We start from the raw sequence: 14,011 nt of genomic DNA on the forward strand, positions 1-14,011 counted from the left end.
TGCAAATTGAAACTTGAATGGATTGCATTACTTCAACCAAAAGACAGAACAAAGACAAAGACAAATACTAACTTGAAAATCGCAACGAGAGAATAGCAACGCGAAATGAAAATCGCAACGACAGAATTGTAACGCGAAATGAAATCTAAGTGAAATGGTTAATCTATTATTGAAATGACCAGTAAACTTATCATCAGTTTCAATATGAAAAACCTACAATAATGCAAACATTTCAAAATAAAAATAATTAAAAAAACTAACCCTCGGAGGTTGATTTTCCATTTCTGAATATTGTGAGGGATTTCTGACCGTGAATGGTTGTGAGGGATTTCGCCGGAGATGGGGACGGAAATCTTCGGAGATGGGGACGGATTTCTTCGCCGTAGAGAGTGAGAGATGGAGATGGGACTGAGTTGTGATTTTAGGTTTTAGGTTATGAGTTGCGATTACGGGATTTTGTCTTAATATTCGTTTTTGTAATTTGAAAATAAAATACGCGTAGCGATTATAATGGCGCTTTAAATATCGCGTTGCGATTTACGGATACGCGTTGCGATTTTATGTATTATCGTTGCGATTTACGGATACGCGTTGCGATATACGGATACGCATTGCGATTTACCCATACGCGTTGCGATTTACGGATACACGTTGCGATTTACGGATACGCGTTGCGATTTATGTGTTCGCGTTGCGATTTTCATATTCGCGTTGCGATTTTGGAAAATCGCAATGCGAATTTGTACTATCGCATTGCGATTTTAAAGAATCGCGTTGCGATTTTGGAAACTGATTTGCGATTCTGGGGATCGCGTTGCGATTTTTATTTCGCGTTGCGATTTTGTTGGTCATTTTGGCAAATCCAAAAAAAGTTGGTTAAAATCGTATATTATAAGGCATTTTTGGTCACTGAGACGATTTTCTCTTTATAAAATTATTGAATAGAACAAACAAAACATAAAAAATATAATAGAATTATATATTTATAAGAACACAAATGCTCTTAAGAGAAACTAGGCTCTCCACGTTTGAAAAACCAGAAATAAGCTGCTGCTTGGCATAAACCGTCGAATTTTATGCAAAATTCACCCTTCAATGAGTCTTATCTCGATGATTATATATGAACAAACACCCGTCGCCTTCGCTCCTCTGAAAATCGATCACAGAGGTCATGCAATGATAAATGAACGTCAAAACAGTCCTTTTCCACGAATACTCCTTGCCATGGATTCCCAATGAGACTCCATGCACAGTATTTTTAAGAGTAAACTTCTACCATGGTACGGTCAATTATCACTACGACCTTATGATCATCGTGCAAGGCATCGTATCCAAACCCACCAAATGATGGCACTGGTTTAGGCTTCTTTTTGAGACCATGACTGCAAAGAATTATCTTGGTTTGCCTGGTTGATGGATTAACCAACGCTACATTTCCTGGATAAACAAAAACACACAACAAACCATTGCATGAATCCCACACCTGCATATTCCAACCAATATCTATGATTCTCAGGCCGAGCTTCCCTTCGTGTCCACTAAACAACCGTTCATAATCCGATTCGAACCGACGAGGAGGACACAAGACGCATGTGCCTCTCTCTGACTCAACAGATTGGCTTAGTTCCATCACACATCTCCCTCTCTTGGACTCAATAGATTGGTTTAGTTGCATCTTCACAAACCGATCGAGTATCGGGGATTAGGTTGCACCATTCCTTTACACGAATCTGCTATGGCCATATCCATAGTATTTGTGCATGGAACAGAAATCACTGGATTCCCTTTACACGAATAATATGCTAAAACTATGCTTCAAACAATTATTGGCATTATTCGTAAGTAGAGATGTAAATGAATCGAGTTTGAATTAATAAGATTGGGTTTACATTCGTTTGTTAATATTTAAAGTTGTTCATATTCGGTTTGTTCGGCGTTCGCGAATATATTCATTTAAAATTTACCAACATTTTCATTTATACATTCGCCAACGTATTTATTTAGTGTTTACTAACATGCTAATTGCACACTTTCTTTTAACCCTTTATTTGCCTACAAAAGAATAATCAAATGGATAACTCCATTAACGTGTACAAATTTCAGACACACAAACACATTTTAAAAATATACTATATTTTTTATTATTAAATTATTAAAGAATTTAGTCAAACAATAATTTTGGATAAGATCAAATTTTATAAAGAATAATATCGGTTTGGTTTTGAGTTTAGATGAAAAATCTTTGACCCGATATGAGATGATAATATAATTCTCCTATATATTTAAAGATAATTGTTATAATATCTCTCTTTTAATATTTTTTTAATAAGGTCTCTATTCTATTAAATGAAATTATTTTTATTCATGTCAGATCAAATACGAATTTTTATCTTAAAATTCAGGTCAAATTTCAGATCCGTTTAAATATGCATGAAAGATATATGATTCTCGAGTTAAATTGATAAAAAAACCGACCCAACCCAATATGTTGTATCCCTATGTAGATGAAAGGAAACTTGGATATAAAAGGCAAAACAGCATCTTGAATGTATTTTTGCTACTTTCATGGCATAATTGAATAAAAGGAAAAGACATGTACAAGTACTATGTTGACAATGTTGCAAGAAACGAGGGGGGGGGGAGTGAAAAGTTAAAAAAAATAAGGCAAGGGAGTGAAGTGACTAAACTCCAAACAAAGTAGGCACCAAAAAATACATGTTTCTCGTTACCTTCATCACTGTCATCATAGCATTGTACCCCCCCGCCCCCAAGTATCCCTTCACGGGTCTCCCTTCATCTCTTTGCTCTTCATAGGTTATAATGATCCCGTGAAAGCCATGGTAATAATTTGTGAGGGATTGGGTTGATTAGGTTTAAGGTGAAAAATATTCGATCGGAGACAATAATATATTTTTAAACGTAAATTATACGTTTTAGTATCATAATGATTACTTTTGTTTGGTTTTGATTATCCAACTATTATATTTTTGTAAGATTATATCTAACATTACACTTTGATTTTATTTTGGTCATCCGTCGTTAAAAAATTAACAGAACTACTGGCGTGATATTTTTATTTTTTAATGATGACATAACATTATCTTATGGTGACATGTAGCTACCACCGTTAAAAAATTAACGGTGGATGACCGAAATGAAACCAAAACGTAGCATTAGGTATGATTTTGAAACAAAAAATATTTAGGTGACCAAAACAGAACAAAAGTAATAGTTGGAGTATTAAACATGTTATTTTACCTTTTTTATATATGTTTAGAGATAATTACGATAATACATATTTCTCTATATTTTTTAATTAGGTTTTTATTTTACAGAATAAAAATAATTTTTTTATATTTGAATCAAACCGGGGTAGGTTTTAACCATAAATTTCGGGTCAAATTTTAAATTAAGTCGAGTGAGAGATATAATACTCGGGTCAGATTTAAATCAACAAAAAATTCGATCATACCCGACCCATTATCATACCCAAATAAAATCATAAAATTTCATTATTAAAATCGAGTCTTTTTTTCTGATTTCGTCCTTGATTTTATCATATGAATTAAAAAGAACTAAAGTTTTGTTTTCCCCCTCTGGAATCATCCCCAACTACGTGTATATATCCCATAACCTTAAACCCTCATTGGGACCAACCTACTCGTAGGTTGGAGGGGAAATTACCCCCGCTACAAAACTTTGATGGTTTAATTGTTTTTAAGTCATTAATATTTCTAAAATCATTACAATTAAGTCCTTACTCCTTCCGAAATTTGTTGGTTTAATTGTTTTTTAGAACCCTTTTAGTTTTAAAATGAAACTATGCCTTGATGTCTAATTTTTCTGGTTTAATTACTTTTTAAGACCTTTCAATTTCAAAATTAGTAAAATTAAACTATAACTCCTTTAAATTTCATGGTATATTAAATTTTAAAAATCCTATTTGTTTGAAAGTTAAACAATTCATCCCTCCATAGTTCAATCCTAGATCCATCATTGACCCTCACCGTCTATCTTCATATCCCTAGTCCCTAAGTAGCTTAATTAAACACCTTAAAACAGAAATCTCACTTCTTATACATTTTTAAACCATACGTACCTTAATGTGCATAATTTTTAGGGTAAACTACGTGTTTAGTACCTAAACTTTCAAAATTTTCAAAACCATACAAAACGTTTAGTTTTTGTTTCATTTTAGTACCCTCACCTTTAAAAAAACGTAATGTGTTTAATACCTAAACTATCAGTTTTTACCCGTTTTAGTACCTAGACTTTCAATTTTTTTTCAAAAACTTAACGTTAAGTATTTAACGGGTACTAAAATGAAACAAAAACTAAACGTTTGATATGGTTTTGAAAATTTTAAAAGTTTATGTACTAAAATGAATTGAAACTGGTAATTTAGGTACTAAACACGTAGTTTATCCTTTTTCATCATATTTTATATCAGTTAAACCGATTTTCGGGTTCGAATCAGAATCGATCAACTTGTTAATAAGCATTAATGTTTTGCTTATGATCCACTTCTACCTAACTATGGTACAATCCTTACAAACCCTAGTGATTGTTTTAGGGATGCGGACAATATTGGCATGAATATGGTACTAACAACAACCGAAGGTCCACCTCTTGTTGTCATGCAATCACAAAGGGTGTTACAGTTAAACGTGGCAGCCTTCTCTAACAATAGGGTCAAGTTCCCATTAGTGAAGGCTCGTACAAAGTGTTATGGGGACCGGAGGGGACCTGAAAATGAAGCTATTTTTGGAGGGTATGTGCTGAGATTAAATGCCATGTCTGCTATATTCATTTGTTCTTTGTGAAAAAGAAAACGTGATGGAGGAGTAAAATAATGAACCGACAACTAGTTTAATAAGATAAGACGTTAGGGTTTCTCTTTAATATGGTATAAGATTTGAATTCTGGTGTTGTGAATGAAAAAAATGGATTGGATATATCGTTTCAGTATGAATTTATATTGTACTTAGTCTAGATTGATCGATTAATATAATGAACCGATTGTTTGTTAGTTTAACGGGATGAGACATTAAAACTTCCCTTAAGTAAGGTCTAAAATTCGAGTTCTGATATTGTGAATGAAGAAAATTGAGTTGTGTGGATTGTCCCAGTATAAAATTCTACTGTTCATAATCTGGATTATTCAACTCAAGGATGAAGCCGACTTAAGGGGATCAAAGTATAATTAACCATAAAATTAAAAGGTCTAATATGATATTTACCCATGTATATTTTAAATTATAAAAATTTGGGGGCACCGACCCTTAGGACAAAGCTTAGCTCCGTCCCTGAGTCAATTAATATAATGAACCAATTATTAGTTAATTTAACGGGGATGAAACGTTAGGACATATCTTAAATAAAGATTAAGATTTAAACTTTGATATCGTAAACGAAAGAAATTAAATTTGATAATTTTTTATAAATTATTATCGTATTCGATTCAAATTAATAAATCAATAAATCTGATATAGACTAAAGTAGATAAAACCAAGACTTATAACGGTTAGTGCTGGGGCTATGTAGAGGTGGGTTTATGTGTGGACGGACAACGTTTTCCGTTAGGGACCCAAATCTCAGTCGACAAAATCATTGTATTGTTTTTTTGCATCTACCTAAAACAGCTGACGTTGAACCTCGCTTGTTAACCTTTTGTTATGAAAATAGGGAAAATTTCCATTATGGTCCCTCTATTATAAGAAGTATGCTAACAATCAATTTAAGTAAGAAGAAGCACTATGTTCTTTGTTACTTTGTATGACTCATTTCCCCCTACAAATAGTAAAGCATGCCTGTTTCGGTACCCGAAAAAACACATTATAAAAGTAAGAGACCAAGTTCTAAAGTTTATCATAGTGGAGGGACGACAGCCAATATTTGACCTGAGAAACACTATATTGTTTCTTTGTTCATATTATAACGGCGTTATCAGCCGTCACTTTGGCTATATATATATATATATATGCTCCTTCGCTCTATTCTATGCTCTCGTCGTCATCATTCAACGTTTTCTAGTTTTGAACATCTTCTTCCCTCTTTCTCTTCTTTTCCATTCTTTTAATATTCAATCTCTTTTACTCTGCAAGTTTTTTTTAATGGTTGCGTGAAGCAAAAGCCTGGAATTTTGGTGTTCTTTGGGTTACTCAAATATCTGAGCTTTGAGTGAAATTCCAGTTTTCTCTTCCGGTTTTTTCTCGGGAAAATGGGGAAGAAAGATCACTCTACGGAAGAGAAAATGAACAAAAGAGTTCAGTCCGTTCTTCAACTCGTTAAGAAACAGTCGCCATTAACACCCAAACAGGTATAACCTTTTTTCCCTCCGTTTCCCCAGATTTTCAGCTGTTTTCCGTCAAAATAAATTGATTTTGACGATGGGGTTCTCTCAGTTTCATTATATAAAAAAGAACCCGTTTTTGATTCATGGAACAGGAGAAATTTTGCAGCAATGCTTGCGTCGAGAGGTTTCTTAGAGCAAAAGGTGATAATGTGAAGAGAGCTGCCAGGCATTTACGAGCTTGTCTTGCTTGGAGAGAGAGTGTTGGCACTGGTAATTTACCCGGTTTTCACACGAGTCTCGATTATATTTAAAATAGAAACGTGTATAAATTCGATTCGACCCGAACCGAAAATCTAAATCGAAATGGTTCTTTTTGTTTTTATATACCAAAGAATCTTTCTTTTTTTGATCAATTTTGAAAATTAAAATAAGAGGTTTTTTTTGGAAATAAAAAACAGAAAATTTGACAGCAGATGAGTTCCCAACTGAGATAGCTGAGGGAGCCGCTTATATAGCTGGTCATGATGAAGAGTCCAGGCCTGTCATGGTAATTTTCTCTTAAATTTATTATTATTAATTAATTAATACATATAAAATTAAAAAAAATGATTTATTTATTTTCTTACAGGTATTGAGGATGAAACAGGACTACTCAAAGTTCCACTCACCAAAACAGTGAGTTTGTCTTGTTTAACTAACCCAAAACAACAACAAAGACCTTAACTGTGCTTTGATGTCTTCTAGGTTTACTCGTCTACTGGTCTTTACATTGGAGGTTGCTATATCAACCATGCCCAAGAACATCGAAAAGTTCGTCCTACTCTTCGATGCGGGTACGTTTTCACTCGATATTTCCGATATTCGATAATCGTATTAAACTCTTCGTTTCGATGTTACCTTTACCACTATAGATTCGAACTCTAAAATTTGTTTAACCGTGTCACCGTGTCGGATAAAGCTAGAATTAGTAACCCGTGTTGGATGTCACCGGCAGGCTTTTTCAGATCGGCATCGGCTTTCATGAACTTGCTGCTGGCAGCGTTGAGAATTGTGGGCGAGTACTACCCCGGACGAGTTCACAAGGCCTTTGTCATCGACCCACCTTCATTGTTTTCTTATCTTTGGAAGGTTTATATTTCGAAATCTTTGGCTTAAGTTTATCGAATCGTTACAAAGTAAACACTACACGTTATAAAATAGGGATAAATTTTGATTAGTTTAATGACGATTTTATAACAATTTGATAAAATTTAATGACTATTTTATAATTTTTGAAACTTTAGTGGCTAGGAAGATAAATTCATCATACTTTATTGACTGTTTGCGTCTTTTATCCTTATTTTTTAATACGTTTCCTATTATATGCCTACAGATGATATAATTGTCGTTTTGGAGGAACTAAAAATAGTCGTTACGCATAATAGAATAGTGACAATTTTAATAAATTAAGGGTAAACTACGCATTTAGTACCTACACTATCAATTCCAATATGTTGTGGTACTTAAACTTTTAATTTTTAAAATCATACTTAATATTTAGCTATTGTTTCCTTTTTAGTACCTTACTTTTAAAAACTTAACGTATTTAATGCCTAAACTATCAATTTTGATCCATTTTAGTACCAAAACTTTCAATAACAAAAAATCAGAACTTAACGTTAAATTTTGAAAGGGGTATTAAAATAAAAATAAAAACTAAACTTTATGTATGATTTTGAAAAATTTTAAACTTTATATACTAAAACGAATCTAAACTAATATTATGATAATTTACTCTAAATGTAATGATAATTTTATAAGAATTTAATAAGATAATTATATCTTTAAAACTTTAGAAATTAAAAATATCATTTCATCATTATTTAGTGATTGTTCATGTATTTTATCCTTTTTTTTATATAATCTTAATGATATGCCCATGTATGATATTATGAAAGTAGTTACTAGTTCGGATTATGTCAAATTAAAATGTAAGGAGTAAAGTTTGAGTTTGAATATAATAGAGGGACTAAAACTGATATTTGACATTTTCTCCATCATTTTGCAGGGTGTTCGTCCGTTTTTGGAATTATCAACGGCGACGCTGGTGGTTTCATCGCTAGACTACGAAGAATCAGTAGAATTCAACGGCTTCACATCTTATCCGAGAGCATCATCGCTCCGATTTGACCCATCGTCGATCAAATCGACGGCCAAGAACGGCTCGTGCTCATCGTCCCGTTTCTCCTTCACCGTATCCCATCATTTCGACTCCCTCAAGCCATGGTACCTCACCCTGACGACCGACACGTCATCATCCAAAGTCGAACCCACCGCCAGCCCATCGCCTCTCGGTCCGGCCTTAATCTCGCCTCTCAACGCGCGGTCGCTCTCGTTCGCATCTCCAGGGACGCCGCGGGGCAACATCAGCATGAGGAAGAGCTTGTTCCCGTCTACACCTCTACCGCAGCGTAGCAAAGGCTTCGAGTCCGTCAAGGTAAACCCCCCGCGGACACCACGGCCGTCGTTCCTCCAATCGCCGGCGATGTTTTTCAGGAGGGATGGACACGTCAGCACTAAGGCGGAGAGGTCTCGAGAATCGTTCTTGCCGTTTTTGAAAATCTATCGGGCTCCGTACGATGAGATGATCTATCGGTCGATGATGAGACCTCCTTTAGGTGGCTTAATCTCCATCGTTAAACGTCGCCACATGTCTGTATCTCAACGGTTCTAGACAAAAAAAAAGGAAATGAAAAAAGGGCAAAGAGAAGAGTGCATAAAAAGGGGGGAAATACTAATAATTCGATTAATTATTTGTTGATTTATGTCCAATGTATTCAATTATTTTTATTAAGTTAAATTAATTATAAAATAATATCTATTTTAAATGTTTTTAATAATTTTATAATAAATATTCAATTATTATGTTACAGGCAAAGAGGAGTTTATAAAAACGGCGTCAAGGCCTACACACCTTCGTTACAAGATATCTTTTAAAAAGAAGAATGTTATAGGTAACAACGATGTACAACAATCCCTTTTTGATTTTATGGGGGTATTGGAACAGTTGAGAATGATTTGGCTGGAAGGATAGGTTTACTAGTGTGTAGGAAGCATCGTTTTTCGGTTATTACCATTATTATTATCAACACAAATAATATTATTATTACTAACACAAATAATATTTTCGGTGAAAACATATAATATTTTCGATAAGACTTTTAACCGGTCACCTATTTAATCAATCACACCGTTTTTTAGCAGTACATTCCGCCTCACAGCAGAACCTCCCTGATTTTATATCTCCAAAAGTTTTGTAAAATTGTTTAAACCGGTAATAATTAAAAGTTGTTGCCTTTATAAAGCTGCTTATGCCTATTTACTATTGTTGGCTTTGTACAGCTGCTTATGCATATATACTTTACTGAAGAAATGAATTACTCTTCAAACTTTATACAGCTGCCTATGCATATATGCTTAACGTGTTCCCATCACTGAAGAAATGAATTGTCATCCCCCACATAACGGAATTGCCTTCATTATCGTCCCCGTTGTTCAATCTTTCTATCGAACCGTTTGTTTTTACACCAATTTCTACATTTTCTATCTTTCTATCACACTCTTTGTTTTTACATCAATTTCTACATTTTCTATCTTCTTTGTCCTTTGAGATGAGTATCCAACCTTGCAGCAAATGCTGTCACTCTTCCTATAGATATGTTGAGAAGGTTGAAAGGAAATGTTGTACAGAATGTGTAGGGAAGATCTCGGTCTCTGATGGTGCCTTTGCTTGCCAAGGCTGCGACGTTTTCCTTCACAAATCATGCGCTGTTAAAAAGCGTCGTAATCTGTCTCATGAGATAACGCACCCACTTCACCTGCAGCACCGACTTCAACTCAAATGGCTTGATGAGGATTTCATATGTGATAAATGTTTGTATATATCTGCTGGCTACAGATACAGATGTGTTTCCGCCTGCGATTTCAGTCTTGATTTCGCCTGTGCCTCTTCGGCCAGTGGTACTGAGCTTCCCAAAGATGAAGATCCGCTGAGGTTTAAAGATGGGAAGAGAAAGACAATCCAGCATTACAGCAATACTCTGAAGCTGAGCATCTTCAAATATAGGAAGATACACGAACAAGACTTGGATTGTTTCTGGTGTGAAAAACATCTATCGGGAGTGTGCTATGGTTATACAGCACGCAAGTTTTATCTTCATCAGGTGTGCAGTGATAAGATACCAAGGAGACTTGCTCATCCTTTTCATCCTGCCCACCCTCTTCGCTTAAGCTATCTCGATTTTGGTGGGGTGGACTGCAATGCTTGTAATAGTTATGTTTCTCATAACACTTGCTATAAGTGCGAGAAGTGCAGCTTCTGTCTTGACATGAACTGTGCAAAACTCTTGCCCACCCTAAAACTTGCCTGCCACGTTCACCGTCTCGCTTACTTCAGAGATACTTCTAGGTTGAACTGCCGTGCCTGTGGCCTGGTTTGCAGTGGTATTTATAGTATTTGTCGTTGTGTGCAATGCGATATTAGTTTCCATCCAAAATGTGTTTTACCATCAGAAGCTAAATCAAAGTATCATAGGCATCCACTTATCCTAACAGAACCGGTCAAAGAAGATGATTCTGATGAATTTTGTTGTGATGTTTGCGAGAAGGAAAGAGATCCGAAGCATCCTGTCTATTACTGTCAAAGTTGCACCTTTGTTGCTCATATTCAATGTCTACTCCCTGAGGTAATAATTCTTTTCACCATTCAATTTAATTTATGCAGTAAAAATATGGAAGTTATTCGCTTTGATTAGACTCTCGTGATTCATATTTTGTTCGGTGAATAGGATCAAATTGCATCCTCCATGGAAAGCGAGGAAGCCTTGTCCGAGAAGCAAATTGAGCAGAATGAAGGGAGTGGTGGCATCCACACACTGGTTTGCAATTATTCTGCCTACGCAAAATTAAGATATATATATATATATATATATATATAATTCTCAAGAAATGAGTTTGTTCATCCTTTGATATTATTGTTTCTTTTTAAATGCAGTTTGAAACTTTCATTCACGAACATGAAATGTACGAGGTAACCGAGGAGTTGAAAGGCGAAAAATATTGTCGAGGTTGTCGTCTGGTACTTAATGGTCCTAGCTACTTCTGTAAATGTTGTGGTGACTTTTACCTGCATGAAAAATGCACTAAATTGCCATACCAGATACGACATCCTTTTCATTCTACCCATCCTCTATACCTCTATGCTTCGACTCTTCTTCAGTTATGGAGAACTATATTCATTACATGTGATGAGTGTAAAGACATCAGTGAAGGCTTCATATATTTGTGCGAGCAGTGTGATTTCAAGCTTGATGTGAAATGCGCTGCTTTAACATCTCATGAAACTGGGGTTTCACGAGAAAAGAAGCTAGATAGAGTAGCCGAGTTGCACCATTTCAGTCACAACCATAAGCTTGTCCTTGGCTACTACAATGACCGTATAACAGACGAAAAATGCACAATTTGTGAATTGCCAATCTTTGGTCCAGTCTATTTTTGCTCCGAGTTCGATTGCCTTTTTATTGTTCACGAGTCTTGCCTTAGGCTACCACGAAAGATTCAAGTCCCATTTCATTTAAAACATATGTTGGTCATCCAAAAATCTCAGAAGTTCTCAGACGCACCATGTTATGCCTGCCCTTTGAGCATAAAATCATATAACTTTACGTATAGTTGTGAAGATTGTCGACTTGATCTCCATCCTATATGTGCTAGGTACTTAAAGAGACCCTTGAAATGTGAGTCCCACTTAGATGACCTTTATTATTTCGGGACAGATTATTAGTTAATTCGTACAAAGTACTCCTATAAATCATGGGAAACACAATTTTCCTGTCATAAATGTGAAGGAAGTTGTAAAGGAGAGCCCTTTTATCGTTGTCTACGGTGTTCCTTCAACTTTCATTTGAAATGTGTTCCCATACCAGACACTGTCAAATCCAAATATCACCGTCATCCTCTAACCCTGACGGATTCCTTTGTTGAAGATGATTCTGAAAAGCATTATTGTGATTTCTGTGAGGAAGAAAGAAACCCAAAAGATCATGTATATTATTGTAAAGAATGTGACGGCCAGACCATCGCTCACATAGAATGTGTTATCACTAGAGAAGTAAGTTAATTACATCTCTGACTTCTTAAGTATAAAGATGCAATATTTTTTTGTCGCTGTGGCAAATAACTAACGGTTGTAAAGAGAGTTCGCAGATGAAGCGACGTGAAGAGCTCCAATCACAACCAATGCCTGTTTCTCTTCAACCCGCTGTTGAGAAAGAGGTGCACCTCTATTTTAATGTTTTCTCGTTCCATTTTTCTGTAAATTTTGATATGCTAACTGGTTGTGTCCTTGACTTGATTGGCCATTGGGTTGTTGTCATAACGTTCACTTACTTGACCTCAGCTGGGAGCTATTCCGGCCATGGTTAGGAGTGCTTGGAGTGATGATAAATATCTGCAGCTTAAGGCAACCATTCAATTCAGGAATTTGCTTTCAATTGGTGAGAAAATAATGCTTCAAAATATTTCGTTTCAAACTGATTTGAATTATATACTTCAAATCCTTTTGCTATTTATCATAGAAAAAAGTCCACCTATTGACAAAGTGATACAAGCTGGAGTTGTTCCTCGCTTCGTTGAGTTCCTTGAGAGGGAAGATTTCCCACAGCTTCAGGTTGGATTTCCTGTCTGCAGAGCTTCAATATCATGTTATTACTAGTTTAATATATTGTAAGATAGTTACTACTAATTCAAAAATTATTAGTTTGAGGCAGCCTGGGCTCTCACAATTATTGCTTCCGGAACATCTGAGAACACAAAGGTGGTAATCGATCATGGAGCTGTTCCAGTATTCGTCAAGTTACTTGGGTCCCCAAGTGATGATGTTAGCGAGCAGGTATACATGCATATGGAATGAATTCATTCAAGTTTTATAATCTTAAACATTAAGTGTTTTATAATTAAATTTGTTGTTTTGAAATCCAGTCTATGCGGGCACTGGGAAATGTTTCCGGTGATTCTCCAACAACTCGTGATGCTGTTCTTGGACATGGTGTTTTGCTGCCTTTGTTGGCTAATTTGAACGAGAATGCTAGGCTTTCGGTGCAGAGAATTGCCACATGGACCCTGTCAATGTTTTTGCGGGGCAAGCCCCGACCCAGCTTTCATAAGGTTAGACCCTACTTCCCTTCTTCTTTTTGGGGAAACTGTCGTTGGTTTAACATGAATTAGCGAAGTTAATGTCTAATAATATTGCTTTACAATGAAGAATCATTGTATTATATATTTGGATTAAACTATGCATTGCAATGAACTACTAACATTAAACTAGAAATTGATTTGTATCGATTATAATCATACTTATTATTCAGGTGAAGCCTGCACTTCCTACATTGGCACGTCTTATTCATTCAAATGATGAACAAGTCTTGTGCGATGCATGTTGGGCACTCTCGTATGTTTCTGATGGCACAAATGACGAGATCCAAGCTGTTATCGAAGCGGGTGTATGCGGGCCTCTGGTGGAACTTTTGGTGTGAGTTAGATTATTTTCTGTTGATCGATTCTGAGAGATTCTATTTTGATTATTTTGTTTGTTTTCATTACCAAAATCAAAACTTATTTTGCTTCCATAGGCACCCATCTCTTTCGGTGCGAAAACCTGCTCTTCGCACAGTTGGAAAC

General features: G+C 35.5%; 1 protein-coding gene across 1 annotated transcript; it reads left to right on the top strand.

Moving 5' to 3' along the window:
- Window positions 1-6,079: 6,079 nt before the first annotated feature.
- LOC120114938 lies at window positions 6,080-9,058 on the top strand. Its single transcript, XM_039135706.1, has 7 exons — window positions 6,080-6,319; window positions 6,448-6,565; window positions 6,754-6,842; window positions 6,924-6,970; window positions 7,040-7,128; window positions 7,290-7,423; window positions 8,343-9,058. Exons 1-7 carry the CDS (start codon window positions 6,221-6,223, stop codon window positions 9,006-9,008), a joined length of 1,242 nt encoding a protein of 413 aa, XP_038991637.1. The 5' UTR covers window positions 6,080-6,220; the 3' UTR covers window positions 9,009-9,058.
- The last annotated feature ends 4,953 nt before the right edge of the window (window positions 9,059-14,011 follow it).

This window comes from Hibiscus syriacus, unplaced genomic scaffold (genome assembly GCF_006381635.1).
Source record: "Hibiscus syriacus cultivar Baekdansim isolate YM2019G1 unplaced genomic scaffold, ASM638163v2 tig00110257_pilon, whole genome shotgun sequence".
NCBI classification, from domain to species: domain Eukaryota; kingdom Viridiplantae; phylum Streptophyta; class Magnoliopsida; order Malvales; family Malvaceae; genus Hibiscus; species Hibiscus syriacus.

Bases quoted from the DNA above. Each gene is read 5' to 3' on its own strand.
- LOC120114938 (XM_039135706.1), top strand. From the start codon at position 6,221: ATGGGGAAGAAAGATCACTCTACGGAAGAGAAAATGAACAAAAGAGTT. The intron at 6,566-6,753 runs GTAATTTACCCG...AATAAAAAACAG, and splicing joins GAGAGAGAGTGTTGGCACTG to AAAATTTGACAGCAGATGAG. The intron at 7,129-7,289 runs GTACGTTTTCAC...TGTCACCGGCAG, and splicing joins CGTCCTACTCTTCGATGCGG to GCTTTTTCAGATCGGCATCG.